Here is a 23582-nt window from a genome sequence, read left to right as displayed (position 1 = left end):
TTCTATGCGGATGCAATACCCCACCCCATAAGTGTAATTATTTAAATTGGCATTGCGAAACTACACGAAGAGTATTAACACCCCCTACAATCCGCTTTGAATTGATTCTACACTCAAGGTCGGAAGATATTGATTACATTCTTATGCTCTATCCAAACATAACGATTTCCAAATCCTAATCACCTAAAACATCCCTCTTGAAATATTCGTAAACATCCCACAAATGTGCCTAGGGGATATTTGTATGATTACCATTATAGGGAAACAACAGGGTAGAACCCTCAACGCCAATATCTATAACAATTTGATTTGATAAATGAGTATTAAATATGTTTCATGAGAGAGAAAAGAAAGCTTTTAATGCAAAACCGTACTAGACCGCACGACTGCCGAGCTCAGCGAGAATCAACAACATATCTGTTGGAATACATATTTAGAAGAAATTTCTCCCTGTGGTGATAGCACCACACAAATCAGTCCTTCACAAACGTGACACTGCGAAGCTTTCCAAAAGTGAGTTTTGTTATATAGAACTTGCTTGAAAACATAACTTTTTCATATTTGTGTCAATGTAACACCATCGACTATGCAATGATTGAGGTACTTTAGTCTCAGCCTCTTGATCTTATATTCCCGCTTTGAAATTTACACCTCTAGCCTTCTTCTTTGATTAAAACCGACGGAGACACGAAGCGGTTTTGATATACTTGCCACATTTCGAACTTTACTTTTCGGATCATGATAGAGCAATTTAACTCAGCACTCAGCAATAAAGCCACGATGTTGGGCCCCAGCTATTCACTTTCCAGAGTTCAGATGCGATGTCGTTGGGTCCGGTTGTTTTTCCCGATTTCGTTCATTTTATTGTTTTCTCGACTTCAGTCGCGCTGACAGTTAAGTTCTGGTATTTTACTGTGAGTTCCGGTCATATAAACTTAACCCCGTGGTCTTCTTAAGACACGGATGTGACCACAATCAGAGCCCTGCTGGGACAAGCACAATGGTACCGTCTATACTAACTGCATGGCTCAGCATTCATACTGGCTGATGCAAAAACTACCTGAATCTCTACCGGCAAATGTCGGTAATGTTTGTAGAAATGGAAAATGAAGAAACTCTTCCGTTGAAATCTGCTCGAAATATTCTCGCAATCTATCCGTCGCGGCTCATCGTTCGATTAGCAAAGTACCGTCCTTGCCTTTAACGCAACAGACGCATTCAATATCCTGTGTGCGTTGGTGTCGACTTTTGGGAAGACAATTCAGATCTGTTTCACCATCCTGAGTTTCCAGATTATCATAATGATCTTTGTATTATAAAAGACCACTCGGGTAACAGCGATAGCTTTTTTGCTTCCCGGTTGACATTTTTCAAAATTTACCAATTGGCCAGTGTTTTATCGTCGAGAAGCTTATAGTAAAGGTGTTTCTTTTCACGGTCCTTCATTCCAACATCGCCATTTCAAAGCCTTGTATCTCGGTGGATGAACCGCTTACCTAGCTTGGTAACCCCCAGGGTTGTATAGTAACGTGTTTTTAACTTGATTCCACGATTCTTCTGCATTCATAATGGTTAGTAATCGCGTAAATGGGATCATTTCTTCCCTTTTCTTGCAACCATTTAATACGGGGTAGGCCGCTGTTTTATCGATGGCTTGATTCGCAAGACAGCAATCAACGGCCGATGGTGAGTAGCGATGGTCTCATAGAGACGGGCTTTGAAGTCAGTCACGATGATAAAATGTCGGTGTCTTATCAGGATATAGTTGATTTACGTTTTGCTGTTCGCAATATAAACTGTAGGAAGATGAGGCAACCGTTTGATGAACCATGTGTTCATATGTACAAGGTCATGAGTGTCCACTAAATCGATTATACGTTAGCAACTTTCATTGTGCGCTCGAAACTCTTTTTCCCCACGGCATCTATTAATCGCTTCCATTATTGCCATTTTTGTCAATTTTTTGGCCGGAAAAAAATCTACTCAAAATAATTATTTCAATATATGGTTCATTTATTGGCAAGAAACTTGCTCAAGGCAATTTTCTTAGTTTATCTTGGATTTATTGTATTATTAGAAAACAGTTGCCCGAGGAGCTGAAGCTCTTTATCGTTAAAGTGGTACAAAAGAGCTCTAATCAGAGAGAAGTTTTTAAGGAACTCAGCATCTCACAGCCCGATTCCGTAATACGAACCCCGTTGCAAGTTAGAAGGCTAGCGAACATCCATCCATATTGTGTGAAAAGATCCTTCTAAAATGGTTTCCTGGTGTCTCAGATCAGGACGACAAGTCATGAAAGTTGGGAGTCACGACAGGTACGACTACAATTATTTTACCGTGTACAATAAAATCGATTTTTATGACTTATTTATGTTCCATTATGTTGTCGTATGTCTAGGTATGCGAAACCAAATTCTGCTCGTCCCTTTCGATTGCTTTCCCCCTTTTCGCAGTCATAACGACACGATAGCGCTAAAGCGCTAAAAAAAAAATACGTTCTCTTACCTTTTTGTTCTTGGTGTTTGACGTTCTTACGTTTTTCAAAAGGTAGTCGAACATAGCGAATCCCTTTTGTTGAAAAGAGCATGAATTGGCCTTTGGCACTCCATTTAACATATACTTTCGCGTGCTCATAATCTTACGTAATAGCTTTTTTGATGTTGATGGATTTCGAGTGGGTTGGAAAGCAATCGATTTTAGATGCCTCGACATACCACACTATAATATAACATAAATAAGTCATCAAAAAAAAAAACCAATTTCATAGTCTACCGCAAAATAATTCTAGCCGTATCTGCCGAGATTTCCAGCTTCCACGAGTTGTAGTTCTAATCTGAGACACGAAGACACAATTTTAAACGGATCTTTTTACACAATACGGACTTGCAGATGGTCCTAGATCTCCGTTGATTTCCTTGGATGTCCGCTACCCTTATATCTCGCAACGGAGTTCGTGTTACGGAATCGGATTTCGAGATGCTGAGTTAGTATCTACTTTCTGACTAGAGATTTTTTATACCACTACAGAAATGTTGAGGGTACAGCGCAGTAATTAATTAAATAAAATATAGATACCTAGACCCGGATTCTTCATGTTCAAAATTATATCAAGTAATTAATTTGGAAAATATAACAATATTGATGAAATTCTCGATCTGAACTAGACTCTTATAGATAACAGCCTGACATATTCAACAAATAAGGAAGAAAGCAGCCAATGAAAGAAGAAATGCGCACACAAAAATAGTGTACTTTCTAAAATTTGTGCTGAATATTTTCAACACCTAAATATATAGAGATTCTGTTCGGAACAATAGCGTTATAGCGTTGGCGGAGCACTGATACTAAGTATTTTGGAAGCACTTCAGTCATAGTCACAGCAAACTGGAAAAGCTGGTGCGGCCAGTCCAGTTCAAGCTCAGTCGTAATAGAGAATCCATGGAGAAACAGTAGTTATCATTTATTCTACGCTTCTTGTTAGACATGCGCCCAGAGACGTCTCCACCATTGAGTCTTTTATATTCTCGTCATTACAATTGTAGGGTGCTTCTAAGGGAGCTTGCGGGATCCCTGTAAAGCTCATCGTTAACGCGTCAGAGATTAATGCATTGCCAACTGAACTGCCTAAAGTGATAAAATTTATTATGTTCGAATAATAAAATAACGCTCATAACATGTTTAGATAACATTCGAGTAACACGAGAACGGTGTCGGCACCCACCATAGCACCCCAATGGAACTCATAAGCCCCGGCTCGAACCGTTGATTCCCAGTGCGGTGATAGTGCATGGTAGATTTTTGTTTTAATCCTTCTTGTTTACATCTCGCAGTTCTAGTGTGGTAGTGCGTATGTGCAAGTTTTACAATGGAAAAAAAAGTCCCTTTACACACGGAAAATGCTGAAATTGTCGTTTGTGATTGAATTTCCAATATTCTAATGACTGTCCTGCTCAGATTCTATAAAGTGCTATTTGTATCTGTAGTGAAAAAATCTTTATCTTAAATATTTATAGAATAGTTTGGCCGACTTTTTGATGCAAATATTTTTTTATTGTATATATACAACTTGCGCACAAAACATCTTCCGCTTTAATTTCTTCGTGGACTTGTATATCGTCATACAACCACCCCATCGAATTGAGTCTTGTTTGCAACGGTACCAAAAATATAAATGAGTGTACGATGTGCTTTCGAAAAATATATGAATATTTTACACGATGCATTTGCAGTAATGACGATGAAGGAATCAATGAGGTGAATATTTAAAAAAATCTATTAAATCTAATGTCCGGAATGGGAACGTAACCATATGAAATGAGCGTTAATTTTTCCAACTAACAAATGGCAAGACAGATATTAGTCATGCTGATGTGACTCTCTAAAAATGCGTTGTTTATTGCTGTACGAGTAGTCGTAAAGTCTCATTCCCGGCCTTGTGTAAACAAAATGAATATCTCGAATTGTGCCGTTTACTCAAATGTTAACCCAGCATCTTTCATAAATAATATTATGTGAATGGTTTCTCTTCTTAAACTTATTCTTATTCATATCTGTGACTTTCAAAGGGATGACAGAATTCCACCCCTTTTGAGAGTCCGGTGCTACTCGGATAATTTAATTGCAATGCCAATGATTTCCTATTTGGATGTGATATGCATGAAAATTTGTAGTTTATGAAGGTCGTTATATTTATTGGCTAGGTTATCTCAATTGTATGCAAAACGAAGATATTTAACTCTTCACACCCGTGTTAAAAGGCAATCCATTGTTTAACGTTCCAAAGTCGAGAAACTTGTTTTCCTATTTATGTTCAAATTAACTCCACGACAACTTGGGGACTGCAGCTCGGCAATCGAACTTCAGTCTAAATATCTTGACATGGTTTCTGATTTTAAAATGGTCTGATGAGATTTGGTTTCGACTTAACCGGCTCAATGGTAAAAGTCGTGACTTATAAGGTTTTAATATAATGGATAAATGCTACTATAATACCTTACCTGTTGCTGTTATTTACTGATTTGAACATTTTCGGTGAACTAAGATGCATCTTACATCGGCCGGCATCTATCATCAATATCGGAAGAGCCTTGGCATACAAATAGAATGGATTTCGTTCACGGATATTGAATTAGCTAATCATCGAGGCCCAAAGAACGAAGGTGTCAGCGTCAATCGTCAATCGTCTCGGAGATCCCATTTGCAGAAGTAGTTCGACTAGGGGGAGCTAAGAAGCCCCAACAAGATGCAAGTGGCGGGATGAACACTATCCTCAATAAAATACTAACCATGTGTGAAAACATGCAGCATACGCTACACGTACACAATACAAAAATAAATAGCATAACAGAATATTTACACAAACAGCATGCCCGCTGCTAGGTCTGCAGTCACAGCGGTACCACTGGATGGTCTCCGGATCATCGCGATTAATGTGAATTCCATCGTAGGAATCCATCGAAGAGCGGAGCTCCTTGATTTCGCTGCCAGACAACAGCCTGACATAGTCTTGATTTCAGAAACCCACCTCAATCCGAGGCATTGGATAACATTCAAGGATTTTGAATTCGTGAGGAACGATAGACGAAATTGTGATGGGGGAGGTGGTACCGGAATACTTGTGGGTCGCGATTATCGTTTCAGGCATATTAATAGGCCTGAATTTGAAACCTTTGAGTGTATCGAAGTCTCATGTATTCTTTTTTCACTGCCTAGAGGAGGGAATTTATACATTCTGTCAGTCTATGCAGTGGGAAACAACTGAGTTCAAGGAGCAATTCCATTCTCTGTTCACGATACTCGAATTATATGGGTCAGAGAGTCCAACCTGGCCCAGGGCAAATTCCTATCTGGATTTGTGCATTGCTGACGCGCGCTTGAACTTTAATTTTAGGAATCCTCAACGGAAACTACAGACTCTTCCTTACGATAGCGACCATAACGCTATTCTTATTGAAGTTCTGTTTGATGGACGAAGAGTTCGCCTTCTGCCGATGGACAGTGGCGTCCACAGGCTGAGCTTTAAACAAACAAATTGGAAGAAATTCCAAGAGAGGTTTATTCGGGGATATCGAGAGGAATGCCCAGCTCTTGATGGGGAAAACGATACTACAATTGCACCAGGTGACAGGAACTTGAGCAACGAGGAAATACTTCAGTATCTTCTCAAGCTGGAGAACTTGACGCTGGAAACAATTGAACAAGTCGTCCCTAAGATTAAACCACGCAATAATATGGAAGGATATGAAACTGCAGCCATAAAACGGTTGAAAAAAGTGAAAAGCCTTCTGCTCACTCGCGTCAACAAAATCTATCGGTGATATGGGGACTATCATCATCCCATGTTGGTTGAGTTCAAATCACTTCTAAAGATCGCGCGGGATCTTATCCGTCAACATTACGTAAATGAAGTGAACTTCCAATGGCGGGAGAAGTTAAAGGGTATTTCACCAAGCGATCCAGATTCCATGTTTACTAAGATAAATACGTTATTCCAGAAGAAGTCACGAATAACTGTACCGAGAATTAAAGTCGGTGGCAGCGAGATACAACACCTTATTGACTCAGGTATAGACACGAATAGTGTAACTGCTGATGCGCAAGGCAATTACATCGTAATGGATGATGCTCTGAAACTCGAACTTATAGGGGAGCACTTTGAATCGGTGCATCGGCCCGGAACGGACTTAGAGCCAACGCGACTTTCGGAAATTGTAGAACGAGATGTCCACAATTTCAAATATAGCCTGAACGGCACCGCAGTTCTCCAATTTAGCTCTGCGTTGCAGGCTGATCTCATACCGAGTGATAATCTGCTTGATTACTTTGTCTCATGTGTAGAGTTAACTTCCATATTCAGAAGAGTAAACAATAAGAGATCATCCGGTATGGATGGCATTCCCAACGTGGTCCTCAGGCATTTACCAGACATTGCCATTCGTAATTATTGCATTTTGTTCAATAATTTATTGAACAATTCCTTCTTTCCAGGACAATGGAAGAAAGCCCGAGTATTCCCGATTTTAAAGAGAGGGAAGGATTCATCCAGCCCTCAAAGCTACCGCCCAATCAGTTTGCTGCCTAACATCAGCAAGGTGTTTGAGGTTTTGGTATTGAAAGCCTTGAACGGGCATATCAAGAAGAAGGAATTATTGCCGAACGCGCAATTCGGATTTCGATCTGGACATTCGACAATACATGCAATAACGAAGGTAACGTCTGATATTTGCTGGCGGATTAACAATGGTGAGTGCGTAGGCGCTTGCCTTATAGACATGGAGAAAGCCTTTGATACCGTCTGGTTGGATGGACTGATTTTCAAGCTCCTGAAGAATGAGTTTCCCAGCCACCTCGTAGCGATGATGTGTAGTATGCTGTATGGCAAGTGCTTTGTCATTACGGACGGAAATCTCACTACTAGCAGAGAATTTCATATTCTGAATGGATTACAGCAAGGGACAGTGACTGCGCCTACACTTTTTGCGGTATTTGCCGGCGAATTACTAAATTCTTTCGATTTTATTAAATCTTCTAAAAGGTCGTTGGTTGCCTTTGCTGACGATCTGATAGCCTACACGGCGCACAAGAAGGTAACTGAGGTGCAAGTTGAACTTTAGAAGATGTTCAATGATATTAAGTTTTTCACGAACAGTTGGCGGATGAAAATCAATGCGCAAAAGTGTGAAACGATTGTGTTTCGAAATTCCTTGGCGTATGCCAGTAGGAACTTGAAAAGGAATTGGAGAGATTTCCACATTGTCGCGAACGAGGATAGTTCTGAGCGCATTCCTCATAAGAAGTGCGTTAGATACCTGGTTGTGCGTCTTGACGAGCGTCTCCAATTTAACGAGCACATTAAAGTCGCGCTAGAAAGCGCTCGCAAGGCATTCATGTCTCTTCGAAGACTCTTTTATGCTCCACATCTTAGCCGGAAGGTTAAGATTATTTGTTATCTTACTTTGGTTAGACCGGTGCTCACCTACGGGTGTACTATCTGTTTTAATTTGAGTGCTAACCAAATGGAGAAAATAAGGATCTTTGAAAGGAAATGTCTGCGTGCTTGCACGGGGCTTAATAGGACTGCTTCGTCAAACTATGAGCACTATGTAACTAATGAAGTGATGTATGCAGCTGCTGCTGTGCCAAGAATCGACACAGTTTTCGTCAGATTGATTCGGAATCATATAGTGCGATCTGCTTCGCATGGTGAGAACCCTTGGGTTTCGCAGCCGTTCTACCCAAATGATGGGTATTTCGAGAAAACTCTCACGACAGGCTTCATTCCTCCCGAAACGTTCGTGTATCTTGACAGGAATGGTCTAATTCTTGATTCTGCCGGTGATCCGATTATGTATCATATACATAGACGGGCCACGGACAAAAGGATAGAATACCCCCCGAATTTGACAGTGGTGGTTCCGGGATTCGACTGGAGATACTCCAGAGCGAGAGCAATTGATATTAAGCGGGATGAAAAAGAGAAATCCTGGTACTGGTGGCTGCAGGATGCCGGTTAGCGGTGGCCGTGCTCAGTTCTGCCATTTGTTTTTTGGTGGGGCTTTGTAAATATGTACATATTGAACGGGTGCTAATTTTGCCTCCAGTTGTATAATAACTTATATATACGAGTACATACGTTATTATTCTTTGTAAATATTACAACTGTTATTATTACCTTTTCTAACTATGGATGTTATTGTAAAAAAATAAAAAAAAATATATAATATAAAATTTAATTTAAGTTAAAAGTATCTTTTGAAGCGATAAAACATTTATTACTATTATTACTTTTATATTTCTTTATTTGCCACTAAGGCCAAGTGAATTCTGTCGGGTTTTTGACCATTTCCCGACAACTTATTGTAAAATTAGATTTTTATTTCTTACTGTTTCTCTTCTCTGCCTGTAAATTGTTATTCGAAAACTTTGAGAGCCCACAGTGGTCATTAGATTTAAGTTATTTTTGTTATTTTAAAAGATTGTTTTTTATTGTTCATTTTTCCAACCTATATACTATTGTTACCTATTTCTTAAAAGTAAAAATGATTTTAAAAACAAAAACAAGCTAATCATCGTCCTCTCACGTAAGAATTATGACAATAACTAATTCCCAATTTTTTCCACTTAATGTAATACGTGATAACAGAAATGGGCAGAACCTTACGCTATTCGGGCTTTGTAAATCCATTATTGCTTCTATCTTGATAATATCACCCCTATTTGCCTTCCAAATTCATCAAAAGCATGTTTATTATACCATTCTTCGATATATGAGTGTTCTATTTAATTCACAACTTTTTTATCATTCTTTAAAACATTCAAAGCCAAACCACATGATATTTCGTCCTAAATCCTTTTCTAATAAAATATAAATTCCACTCAATTTTATATGTTAACGTTGAATCATTCCACCTACTTGAGTTTACTTTCATCCCGTCATATCCCTATAACTAGGTAAAGCCATTTAACATAGCAATAAAATCGTTGTAGACCAAATATACTTGGGAAATATTTTTTTCCTGATAGTCATCAATTTTGATGGAATACTTGAGCTGTCAGGCGTCTACATCCTCACGGTTGATGCCACATTTAAAGCTTTCCTCACACCGCAATTATTTTTGGACGCCAATCCGTCTTCCCCATCCGATGCTGCAGTAATGCTTAGGGATGCATATAAATATACGAATAGTTATGGGTTGTCCATATGAATGAGTAGGTCAGGTTGTAAATAACAGTACGAGCTTTTTAGCAGAAATGATGAAAAAAATTAACATAGAAACTGATGAGTGCATTCTTACAGCTCATTGTGTTGATTGAAAAATGGTACTGCCATCCTTTCAGTTTACAGAAAATTTGTATGAGAATTGTCCTTGCCATCACACTTTTGTTTTAGATAGATTTCCTGTGTCAAGAGTAGAAGCAACTGACAATTTTTTGCCAGTTAGGATAATAATAATCGTTGGCACAACGATCCAATTGGATCAGAGTCTTGAAGTATGTTAGAGCACTTCATTCAAGGCCGTAATGGTACATTACAGGATTACAGTGCCGTATAGAAGGCAATGTGGTCAGCATTGCGCTCGCCCGAGATTATTACCCTGATTTGAACCAGGTACTCATTCACAGCTGAGTCGACTGGTATCTGACGTCAAACCTCGATGCAAATTCCACTGCCACCAGTTAGGACCGACCCTTTAACATTTACACGTCATATGCCCTAAATGTGCTATGGAATTTCGTCTAATATTGAAGTCATGTACTTTCCGATTTACCAACAATATTTATAAATTTTTACATGAAACATTTCACAAACACTTTTAATTTCATCAAAGACTGGCATCAGTTTCCTTTTTTTCACTTTAAATGGTTTGTTCAAAACAAAGCCTTATTAAAAACCGATTTATTGTTTGACACTTTCATTTTATTCAGCAAAGGATTTTATTGGGATGCGTGAACCCTTGTAACTTCAAGGATTAACAATGGATGGGTTAAAGAAATAAACCATTGTAGTTGCCCAAAAATCGAACACTTTTTTGATTTTTCCTCACAGAAAATTAGACAACATCGATATTCGGTAAAAAGGCGGGAGTGCAACGTCCTTTTAAGGTTAAAGTTAAACTGTCCTCTTCCTGCCTTTCCTTTTTTAGTAGTTTTATGCCTCTATGTATTTCTCCACCTTTCTCATGCGGTTCGAGTCGGTCTCACAGCGCATATTAGAAGTGTTTGGACCGATTTTTATTGAATTTTGAATGTTTGTATTATGGATACAAATCCATCATTGAAATTACCAAGGGAGATGTTCAGAGTCAATAGCGTGATTTTGAAAGATTTATTATTATGCTCCTTACGATCGCTAAACACTTTTTTTCACTCATTGCCCAATAGACTCCTATATCAGTATTTTGAATTTAAATCAAATTCAAACAGATTGACAGACCGACTGTTGTGTAACGTGACAACTTGAGCCAACGAACTTTAGTAGTCCAACAACTGGCAGCTACCCATAAAAATATAAAACTGCCAGAATTAACTTGCCGCGTAAAATGTCAAGGAAGAGGGTGAGATATTGTTTTGTACCTTGCTGCACAAATAACTCAAGAAGTGGATCGCCATCGTCCGACGGAATCCAGTTTCTTTGGAGTCAGGTGTGGATACAGGGTGCACATGGATACATGTGGATGCAGGGTGCAAAATTTTTTTCAACTGAATGTGGCCATGTGGGGTATCAAATGAAAGGGCCCAATCAGTACTTTTTGAAACTGGTCCCATATTTGATATCGAGTGAAGCATAGAAGAGTGATGGCTCAAAATATGATCCCTAAAAAGTGTAACAGGTCTCGTTCTCAGAACCTATCCAACCGAAAAATACGAAAAAAAACCACACTGGTATATCTAACGGGAATCTAGGCACAAATAAACTTAATAATAGTATATTAGCATCTTTTAGAAATTTAGAATTTAGAAATTTACGTTCACGCTAGAACTATAAAATTCGGCATTTGCATAAGGGATAACATAAGGCATAACTTTGGGAAGCTTGAAGAAAATCCAACTATTATTAACAAAGTTAGAGAAGGTGGAACTTTTACATTTTCTATGAATTTCGTGCATTCTAAAACGTGTATGACCTCATCATAACATATCAATTCGTCAAAACCACAACAAAATTAGCTCACAGGGAAACATTTCGTTTTAGTTTATATATCAATATCAATTACGCCAGACAGATATATATATATATTTATATGGTATGTGTATGTATCATAAATGAAACTGTGGGGTAGTGCCTGATTCAAATGATATATTTGTACATTAAACCGGGATACTTCATATGTACCTATGTACGGTTTTGTGTACGAAGTAAATCGGAAATCAATTTATATACGTGGATATATAAGCATAGTATTCGGTAATAGGCAATGTTTGTTTGTTTAGGGTGAGCAGAATATCTACGTCTGGAATATGTACGCATTTCTTCTAGTTTGAAAAAAATATGAATTCATATTTTGGGTTTTTAGCCATATACGAATGGAAAAATATGCCTAGAAACTTTCTCAGATAAGATGAACACAAAACCTTTATACCTGAAGCACCAGCTTCCGGTATTCCGACTTGTTTAAAATATTAAAGTGCAGTTTAAATCAAAAATCGATTTCCCTAAAGTTCTAGAGCAGTTTTTCGCCTTAATACTAAAAGCCTGATCTCGTTTCTATTTCCATTCATTAGTGTTTCATTCTTTTCCATATAATTTTTTCTAAGAACTTTTACTGCAACAATTGCCATGATTTTTATATCTTTTCGATATTAACAAATGTTCAAAAAAATTTCCCTCAGAGTTAAATTTATATGCTTGAAAGTGACCATTCAATCGAATTAATTAGGACTTTATCTCAGAATTAAGCAGTATATCTCGCTGAAAGCTTTCTGGACCTTTTTACTAATCGCTTGCACATCTCGCTCTAATACAAAGAAGCATCCATTTTTTGAAAAAAAATTATTTGAGCAGAGGAGAAATGCTATAGTGATGCGTGTAGATAATTAACAAAGAAAATATATATGTAACCGCTGAAAATTCTATTAATAAATAAACTCCCAAGAAGTGAATATTACAATTTAATGCTGCGGTACATAACTCCGAAGGGACCGATTTGCATTAGATGCCTCGACCTCTTTTAATCTATAACATATCCTAGCTATTCAGAAAACATTGAAACCTTCCCCACTTATCATCCGGTCTCCAGGTTGCTTTCAAACTGCACACTGTTTATAAACTAAAAGATTTTCGTCTATGTTTCTATAAAAATATATGAAAGCATTCCCCCAAGTTGGCTTTAGGTACACATTAATATTCTAGGAACATGCACTATTGTTTCATAAAGAATGCACGGCGTTACCCACTGTTTATGTCATTAAAAAAATAAATAAAAATTAAAATGACCCGGGCAGCTTCCTAAATGATTAGTAATTTATTCTCAATGAAAAATACAGCGAATCTACAATAAGTACCCAATGGGAACTTTTATTTATTTTTAAGGTTTTGTGTAAACACAAAACCTTATTAAAATCGCTTTACTGTCTGTCTGTCTGTCCGTCACACGCATTTTTCTCAGAGAGGGTTATAGCGATTGACATAAAATTTGGTAGAAAGATGGGAGCTGTGAACGCTCACGCATATAATGAGTTACATCCTTTTACGACGAATTTAAGGGGGGGTCCCCATACATGCAAAAGGGGGGTGTAAATTTTTTTTTCATCAAATATAGTCATGTGGGGTATCAAATTAAAGGTCTCGGTTAGTACTTTTCGAAGCCAGTCTTAGTTTTGACTTTTATTGAACAGGTGGGGAGTGCGGGGGGTTGAAATTGGTCATTTGTTTAACGAATCCATTCTCAGGAACTACCAAACCGAAAAATCTGAAAAAAATCAGGGGGCTGCCACTATATGGTGCCTAGGCTCCAAAATACCCTCCATATCGATACCTGTTCAAATAAAGTTAATAATAGTGTATTACTATAATTTTTAGTAATTGACAGGAAAACCCCCCTTAAGTTCACCCTAGAATCACAAAATGTTGCAGCAATGTAGGCTACAGTGATTCTGCCGAATTTGGTGAAAATCGCACTATCACTAACAAAGTTATACTCGGTCAAAGCTGTCGCTCCTCTGCAAATTCAAGACTATAAATGTCAATATCACTTGAAAGTGGATATTTTCACATAACTTACGCATGTTTTACGTGCTACATGCTAATGGGACAAATGCACACTCAAATCTCTTTATAAAAGAAATACACAAAACCTTTCATACCTGAAGCGTCTAGCTTCCGGTTTCCCGACTTGTTATATTGCTGTTTTCAGTTCATATGCACAAAACTTTCAGAAAATTTAATCTATCATTTGTAAATAGTTTTCATGGTCAATATTTTTTCCTATGATAAATTTTCCAATGAATAGTGAAGCCAAGTTTGATGAAATTGCATTATTTTTTATCCACTTTTCTATATTTCGCTTGGATTTTGCTACACCTTCATATAGGCTTTCAAAGCTAGTCTGCTTACCAATTGATATGAAAAATGTCTATTATCTCTCAAAGTAATCTTGACCTCTATGCGTGAACCACCAGAGTCTTGAGCAATTACTTACTGAGTAATATGAAGTAGACGAAAATGCGTGTAGAATATATTTTAATTTCGCTTTTGGAACTGTTTGAACCAATTCTAGTAGATTAAAATCATGAATAATTCGTCCCCTGTTTCTGTTAAATGATGGGCCAGAGGCCCATAATTTGATTACGTAATTCCTTCATCATTGAACTGAAAACAACGAAACGCAAGGTCTATGTAATAATAATTAAAATGTAAATATAGAAGGTACAATGTTGTTTTTTTTTTTATTTAACAATTCGAATTTGATTTTCAGTTGATAAAAATATTATATTATGCTATTGCAACATGTCAGCATTTGTTTCAAATATTTTTATCTAGGAGTGAGGTTACATAGAAAACAAAGTAATCCGCATTGTGATATTTATAATATTCAACGCCCGACAGAGTACGGTACAAAAAGCTACTGTACAAGATTAGAAAAATTCTCCCGGCATACATGTATGATACCTTGGATGGATCGCCGGTAATGAGGAGGCTGATAGACTGGCTCGCCGAGGGTCTGGATCCACAATGGTGGGGCCAGAAGCAGCTCTTGAAATCCGACCATCTACTGTCAAGTCTACTCTGAAGGGTGAAATTGCAAGGATTCACGCAACCGAGTGGAGAAATTTGGACACTTGCCGCCAAGCGAAAATCCTTGTAAAGGAGCCTAGCGCCAATAGAGCGGCATTTGTTTGTTGTCCCTTAAGAAGTGGGACATGAAAACCCTAGTAGGGCTTTTGACGGGACACTGCCCCTTAAACTACCATATGGAAAAGATTGGGGTAGTGGTTTCGGCTGTGTGCAGCCAATGTGAGGAGGAGGAGGAGACTGCCCTGCACTTTTTATGCAGCTGCCCGGCATCCTCAGATCTCAGACGTAGACACCTTGGCATGGTTTTCTTCAATGAAGAATCTGCACACTCTCTGCCTCTTGAGAATGTTCTCAGATTCGCTAAAACCTGCGAACACCGTAGGCGAGAAGCCATTGAATAGGCAACTTGCGGGGATAGTACAATGGGCCTAATAATGGCCTGAGTGCTCGGAGCTGCGACTCCCCCCAGTTAACTAAACTAACTAACTGTATGATACCTTGAGGTTCTATATAAGAGGTCCGTTGTTTCGATTGAAATGCAAAAATTTCACATACATAGATGATTCTATCAAAGCAGGTATTTCCCAAGGAAGTGTACTTGGCCACCGTGATCGACGTGGTAATTTGAAAAGACACCTCGAAGCTAAAAAAATGCAAGTGAAATCAAAAGTAAAAAGTATTTATTATCTATCTAATCAGTCGAATTTCTAGCTTTCGTACTGGCCATTAGTCAAACCTATTTGAACCTACAAAATTCAGTTATGCCGTGCAACGAAAATTTCGAACGTTAAAATGCTTCCGCAAACACAGTCCAGGACTTCCCCAGAAGCCTGCACTCATTATCCAGTGTTCTGCGCCATTTAGCTGTAAGACAACTGAATAGTCAGCCATCGTAAGTTAGGGTATATGTATAGTATTTCCAACAATAGAGCTGTTGCCTTTTCTGTGTGACCTATCCACCTTCGGATTAACCCTTCCTATCCGATATCTGGCTGAAACATTGCCATAATATTCGTTTGAAATAATGTCGTACCAGAGTACTCAATAACATGACAGGGCGTTGGCAAAAGCTTGGAACTTTTGAGTAACAGTTGCGATCATTTTCCATATGTTACTCCTATGTAGCAGCTCCTACTAGTTATTCATATTGGACACATTTCCATCTTCTTCTTTCTACTATCTATTTATTTCACACCTAACTGCCGAAGCTCCGCAAGTCTCCCACAGGAGTATTCTATAAGAAATTAACAAACTGGAATGGGCGTAGGGCTACAATCTTCAGTCTTAAGTATTACATGTACAGATTTTCTCATAAATTAAATGTCTCGAAAGTAGTCAGTCAGCCTATGTACGTATACATATTTACACAAGATAACATTAGCGTAAAATTAAGCCTTTTAACATTTCAATTAAACGCCTAACATCTTCTCTAAATGGTAGAAAATCTTGGATAAATAATACTTCCTTTTTTATACAGCGAAGTACTATGTTGGTGGAAGCTCAGCAAATAACTCGAAATTACTAATATAAACACAAAGCATGTCTACTGCTCAGTCAGATTGAATAGTGAAAAGATAGCAAAAGAATGGCGCCATCATTTGGTTGAGCTTCGAATTCATTAAGAAAGTTGTTTGCACCCCAGGGAATAAATATTGAAATACACTCATATTTCACTCATATTCAGAGATTTTGTAACGAATTCAATAAATTATATAATATATGTAATTATACATTAATTTTCTTATCGGCCCCACTACAGTTTAACGAATTTTACGACAGTAATGCAGAAATTAAATAAAAGCCCGTCAAGGAGAGAACGGGGGTAGGGGTGATCCTCCCCCGGATTTGGGAGTTTTCTCGAGGAGCCCAAAGCAAAAACTTTAACGAAATTAGGTTGATTGTGCAATTTTGAGGGCAGGCCGCATAATTTTTTCCCCAAGGCAATGGCTAAATGTCAATCAACGATTTTATACAGGAAAAAAATAATGTTTAATATTCCACTACCATATGTATGTACTTACAATAATGATGTCATGTTGTTATATTAGGTAGGCCATGGACAAATATATTTTTATTATGAAGCTTCTTTTTCATTCCAAGCATTCCATGATTAAATAAGAATTAAAATAACTTTTGAGATTATGAGACCTTAAAGGGGTCAAGACCGCAGCGTTTTCAAAGATTTTAGGTAATTGTTTACATTTGAGCTGCTGTAAGATTAATTAATTTCTAAAGGTCTAAGTAGAACATTTTTTGAAATATAAGTTGTATCCTGTATTAGGCAAATAATCGACAGCACATCAGTTCAATTTTAATCTAGGCTCTGACGGATGATAAAACATTTTAATTCGAGACTGTCTGGCATGCTAGGAATGTGATCAACGCTCTTATTATTATCATTATTGTATTGAAATTCACCGGAGTGCTAACAGTTTAGTAATTTTGGAAATCCTCTAAGGAAACTAAAAGAAAATTTCGTGGTTTTAGAAGCGATGCCACAAAATTCTCGGCAATTTATTAGTGCTCCTACTAGATTAATAAAAAAATCAATGTAAATAAACCAGAAAAGCAGTGCAGGTAGGTAGGTTGGCAAAACTGACTGCAAAAAAATAGCAGAGATTTGCTTAAGGATGCCAAAGAATGATTTACCTAATATCCGTTTTCTGTACTAAGTCTGAGCCGGGCAATTCCAACCTTGAAACACGTCATCGGTGTTCCACTCCTTCTCCTGCAGACTAGATTACGTATTGGGCCACGCCTATCCCCAGAGGTGCTCACACATGCGGTTTGGATTCTCTTAAGTTTGGTCCTATGATGGCACCATAGGTGAAAATCAGACGAGCAACGGTTGCATACATCTATACACCCACTTTGGGACAAAAGTCGCGTTTGTCACGGTCTTTATACCAACGTAAGAAGCACTTTCAAAACCCACAGTTCTATGTTTAACATATACACAATGACAGTGTCCACACAGTGCCTCAGCGTAAATTAGTTTTGGTTGGATTTATACTAGGGCTCAATAACAAAAATCTCGCTAATAATGGCGAAAATCCTGTCAACTTTCCTTAGGATTTCATCCTTTAACTATTAGTCAAAATACCGAAGAGATGGCACTTTCTTGAGGGGCATTCTGCTCATAATCCTGCTTAACAGGTTGCCTCCTAGATCCGATCTTTTTCTTCAGCCTTTGTCCCGTTCACAAGCGGGGTCGGCTCGTCGTGATCGGCTTCGCCATTTGGCCTGCCTTTTGGTCGTTTACCATCGACTTCGATGTTCAGACCAATCTTTCCAAGTGAATTCTCGTTTGCACGAATTGCGTGACCATACCATCGAAGACGCCTCTCTCGCAACTTTTCCACGATCGGTGCAACCCCATAACGATCGCGGATATCCTCATTTCGGATGTGATCTAAACGTGTGACGCCACTAGTCCAACGTAGCATCTTCGTCTCCATTACCGCGAGACGCCGTTCATTGTCTTTTATGGTCGGCCAACACTCAGAACCATAGAGAGCGACTGGACGGACAACATTGCGGTAAATTTTAGATTTGAGACGTTCGTTGATACGTCGATCACAAAGGACACCAGTTGTGGAACGCCACTTCATCCAGGTTGCGTTAATGCGTGAAGCAATTTCATAACGCAGTTCTCCATTGGCTGATAGCGTTGACCCGAGGTATTTAAATCGCTCAGATCTGGGCAGATCACTGCCGCTGACAGTGATTGTGCCTGTTTCATGGGGATCGGTCGTCAAAAATTCAGTTTTGTTTAAATTCAATCTGAGACCGTGTTGCATGAGGCGATCATTCCATTTTTGAACAAGTTGCTCGAGATCATTTTTGCTATCAGATGCTAGGAAAACATCATCTGCATAAAGCAGTGTGTAGGGCGCTGGACATTGGATATCTCGTGTGACGGTGTCCATAACAAGAACAAAGAGGAGTGGTGAGAGGGCGCTTCCTTGATGAACATCAACAGAAACACGAAGCGGTTTTGATACACCCGCCATACTTCGAAATTTACTTTTCGGATCATGGTAGAGCAATTGAACCCAACGCACGAGTTCTTCTGGCACTAAGTGTTGTCGTAAAGCATACCAGATGAGTTCGTGTGGCACACGGTCAAATGCTTTCTCTAGATCCAGAAAGGCAATGTAAAGAGGGCGATGCTTCTTACGGTGTTTTTCCATGAGTAACCGCGCAGCGTGTATTGCGTCAGTAGTTCCGCAGTTCTTGACAAATCCGGCTTGATTCACGGTTATTCCAACGATTTCGCGAATACGGTTGTCAAGGATGCGTTCAAAGATCTTCATTGTATGGGAAAGTAACCGGATCGGACGGTAATTTGAACATTCTGCTGGACTACCTTTCTTTTTCCATATTGGAACAGTGGTACTTTCTTGCCAGTCAGATGGTGTTCTTCCTTCCTGAATAACTCGGTTAAAGAATTCACTGAGCCACAGTGTTGGGTCCCAGCTCTTCGCTTTCCAGAGCTCAGATGCGATGTCGTCAGGTCCTGTTGCTTTCCCCGATTTCATTTGTTTTATTGCCTCCTCGACTTCAGTTGCGCTGACTGGTGGAACTGCTCCAAATATCGGCAATGATTGTGGAAGTGGAGGATGAGCAAATTCTTCAGTTGAAATCTGCTCGAAGTATTCTCGCCATCTATCCGTGGCGGCTCGACGATCAGTAAGCAAAGTACCGTTCTTGTCATTAACACAACAGAAGTGTTCGATATCCTGTGTGCGTTCATCACGGCTTTTAGCAAGTCGGTACAGATCTCTCTCGCCATCCCGAGTGTCCAGTTTATAGTAAAGATTTTTGAAATGGTTCGCTCGGGTGACAGCGACCGCTTTCTTTGCTTCCCGGTTGGCATTCTTATAAATTTGCCAATTAGCAGGCGTTTTATCGTCGAGAAATTTGTGGTAGAGGCGTTTCTTTTCACGGACCTTCATTTCAACATCATCATTCCAAAGCCAAGTATCTCGGTTGATGTACCGCTTACCCGGCTTGGTGACCCCGAGGGTTGCAGAGGCCGCTTTGTGGATCGTGTCTTTCATTTGGTTCCATGATTCTTCCACATTCGTAACGGTTGGCAATCGTATGAGTGAGACCGTTTCTTCGTTCTTCTCACCAAATCGCCACCATTTAATGCGCGGCGGGCCAGTGCGTTCCTCACGCCGTTTTATCGGTGGCTTAATTCGCAGGACAGCAATCAACGGCCGATGTTGAGGTGCGATGGTCTCATAGGGAACGACTTTGCAATCAATGACAGTGGTAAAATGTTGACGTCTTATGAGAATATAGTCGATTTGCGTTTTATTGTTCCCACTATAAAATGTGGGAAGATGAAACAATCGTTTGATGAACCATGTATTCATAAGTACAAGGTCATGGGTGTCCGCAAAATCGATTATACGCTCGCCACCTTCGTTGCGCGCTCCGAACCCCTTTCCTCCATGGCACCTGTTACCGTCTGCCTTTTCACCCACATGACCATTAAGGTCGCCGGCAATGATTATGTAATCGTCAGCAGGCACGTGACAAGTCTTTTCATCGAGAAGTTGCCAGAAGGCATCTTTCTCGGCATCAGGTCGGCCTGTCTGTGGTGCATACACGGTGAAGAAGTGAATAGTGCGATCAGCTGATATAATGGTGAGCTTCATCAGCCGATCATCAAATCGTTCGACTTCTTTAATGGCATCACGGAAACCCTCTGAGATGGCAATTCCAACACCATATTGAGTGTGTGGGTTACCAAAATAGAGAAGTTTGTAGCCATTTTTACCGCGTTCGCGTTCAATGTCGCAGCTTTTGGAACCAGACCATCGGGTTTCTTGCAGAGCGCAGATGTCAATGCATCTTTTCCGAAGGGCTCTTGCGAGTTCCTCGGTCTTTCCAGTTAGGGTACCAACATTTAGCGTGCAGACACGTATTTGTTTTGTTCGTTGCGTGCGGACTAACTTGCTTACGTCCTGACGCCGTCCATGCGTCAAGAACCCTTGCCCATTTCTCGACAGGACCGGGGCCCGTCCTGCCGCGTCGACGGAGGTGGACGCCCTAGCATTTCTCCGAGGCCTGTGACTTAATCCGGTCATCATGTTTGTAACGACATTCTATGCATTTTCTTGGTCGACCTGTCGCGGGGCCTGTCACCAAGAGAGATCAGGTAGGATTTAGCATAGTAGAATAACTCCAACTATACTCTATTTATCTCTTTCCCTGATCTCAGCATTTTATTTTTGTTTTACTGAGGATAGTACAGAGTACGTTGCCTCAAACCCTCCTCCTTTACCTGGGCTTGGGACCAGCATACTATGTTAGATCCGATCGGTTTATCTTTAATCCACAATCTTACAATCCGCTACGTAAGACACCTCTCCAACCCTGCTCTGCTACTATTCACTACGTTGATGTTGCAGAATACTCTTACTATACCCAAGAAAAGCAGTCTCCGAAGGCTTTGCTCTGAAGTAAACGTAATGAGAATTGGAATCGCGTTGCGAATTGGAATTGAATATTTCTACAATCGCCCTTGAGTGGATGTCTAGGACACACTCTAATTTTTTCAACACATAAAAGGTAAGACTGATAGGCCGAAACTCCTTTGTGAACTGAGTGCCACATCTACCCGTCTTCGGTGTGAAAATTATCCGTTCACCTCTATATATGTGGTATAGGCCCTCCAGCCATGAAATAACTCTATCCTGCTGCTCCTGCAACATGGGCGCCCCAAAAGATTTATATGATGAGAAAGTGTTTATTGCTTCCTTATTTCGAGAAGACCGAACCGAGTCATATTTGTTGGGCTAGAATTTCATTAATGTTTTCAATTTTTTGACAGTGGCTTAGTGAGGACCACCTCTCGGCAGGCCTACACTCTTGTACAACCAGCCACTGCCACTGCTAGTATTTATACTTATAGCAGATATTGAAGATCTTCCTAGCCATCTTCCTAAAATTAGATAGATCTTCATCCCACCACGACACAAAGTTTGTTGCTGCGTTTTATTTGGCACCAGACTTCAAATATGACTCTCATTATCTTTCCTTTGATATCAGTTTATCTACGTTGCTACAAATAGGACTACTGGGAAGTTTAGTCCTAAAACATGACCAAACTGCCTCCACTCATTCCTCCTTGAATCTTTGAATGGTTTGGGAAACTCTATCACAAGGTTAAGATTTAAGACTATCCGCCTGTAATCCGAAAAAGATCTCATTACCAGCAAATAAGTTAATATAAAGTAGGTTCTCCCAATTCTCACAAATCCTTGAGCTTGATAAACAGAACTTTTGCGTACTATACCTGTTAGACACAGACTTGCCCCCTCTGTTGGTTTCCAAATTGCCCCGGGGTGTGCATTTTTCATTGACATCGCAGCCATCAAAAAGCTAAATGTTGTAACTCCTCTGGGGATGTCGATCAGTCACCAGCCATTCCGGGGAAACATACAAGTTATCTGGTCCTATAAATTTCCGCTTGGACACGGTCGAAAAGCTGGAATTCAGATCAGGACACAGAAAAGCACGCGCTTTTTCTATCAAGAATGCAAGTTCTGGGCGTTTTGAGGTAGACAACTTTTTGGCTGTGAAATATGTTGCACTGGTTATCCTGATACTCTTTTAATTTCATATCTCCAACCCAGTGGTCCTTTATGAGGACGACGTTGTTGTTTTCCTCCCTGAAGAAAACTGACAATTGAGGTGCACTTTAAGTGTTTTAGATTGATCTGCACTACCCTGAGGAATGTCAGTTCTATGCTACTCCAAAAAATAGTAATATTCTATTATTAACTTAATTTGAGCAGATTTCGATATGGAGAGTATTTTGAAGCCTGGATATCATAGGCAGCTTCATGATGTTTTTTCAGGTTTTTCGATTGTGTAGTTTCAGAGAATGGGTCCATTAAAGAAATCACCACTTTCGACTCCCGGATATCGCCGCCTTTCCAAGGAATGGCTTCGACAAGTACTAATCGAAATCTTTCATTTGATTCCTAACATGACTATATTCGGTAAAAAAAATTGTAGACACCCCTTTTGCATGTATGAGGACCACTCCCCTCCTTAATCTCGACGTAGAAAGATGGAATTCACTGCATGTCTGGGTGTTCACAGTTCCCACCTTTTCACCAAATTTCGTATCAATCGGTATAGACGTTTCTGAGAAAAGTGCGTGTGACAGACAGATAGACATTGAACCGATTTTAATGCAAACTTCCATCTATAAGAAATTTTATGTAGTTTCCGAAAATGGTACCAAATCTGGAACTAAATGATTGAAGGAGTGGGAATTTCTGATATTATTGGGAACGTCGAGCTTTTTGATACTATTCACGAAAAACGCTATAACTTTGTAACAGTAAAAAGTAGAGTGCCCATTTTCCTCAAACAAGTGGTACTAGCCACCATCCAAATTTCTACTATTATGAACGGGACACCCTGTATAATCCTGCTATAGCCGTGTTGCATTATACCCACCATGAACACAAAAGTTATTGATGCCTCTCTGCTATATGAGAATGTCATTCAAAATTGTTTGTGTTATATGATGTCAACTCCACTGTCAAGCCAAATAGAATTTTACAATAGCTTTCATCATCTTGTAACATTTAATTCCTCAACCATCACTCTGTTACAATAGAATGAGTCTAATAGAAAATTGATAGAATATCGATTTATGATGTTCAATAAGTCATCATTGCTCTTAGGGACGCCATTTAGCTTCATTTGGACAGCATGAAACGGCTTATTCGTTTCTACAATCAATGAGCCATTACAAGTATGTACCTTACAAGGCTTTTATCGTGCACTGTTCGTGTGTTTCGCACTTATTTATGTT

At 39.3% G+C, this 23582-nt stretch overlaps 1 protein-coding gene across 5 annotated transcripts in view; it reads left to right on the top strand.

Annotated features, from left to right (window-relative positions):
* The window catches only part of LOC119649846 (galectin-9-like), a 39686-nt gene that overhangs the window by 12350 nt on the left and 3754 nt on the right, over positions 1 to 23582 (top strand). The window contains exons 1-2 of one of the 5 annotated variants that reach the window (XM_038052217.1): positions 3429 to 3629; positions 3683 to 4254. The exons of 2 other annotated variants lie outside the window; for them this stretch is intronic. In XM_038052217.1, the coding sequence (XP_037908145.1) occupies positions 4183 to 4254 (72 nt within the window). In that variant the 5' untranslated portion in view covers positions 3429 to 3629; positions 3683 to 4182. Of the gene's footprint in view, positions 1 to 3428; positions 4255 to 23582 lie in introns of those variants that run through there. 2 more of the 5 variants (XM_038052241.1, XM_038052210.1) reach the window with 2 other exon arrangements.

The sequence above is a fragment of the Hermetia illucens genome, chromosome 1, assembly GCF_905115235.1.
Source record: "Hermetia illucens chromosome 1, iHerIll2.2.curated.20191125, whole genome shotgun sequence".
NCBI lineage: Eukaryota > Metazoa > Arthropoda > Insecta > Diptera > Stratiomyidae > Hermetia > Hermetia illucens.
The sequence above is the reverse complement of the archived record's forward strand: the minus strand, read 5'-3'. Positions and strand labels throughout refer to the sequence as shown.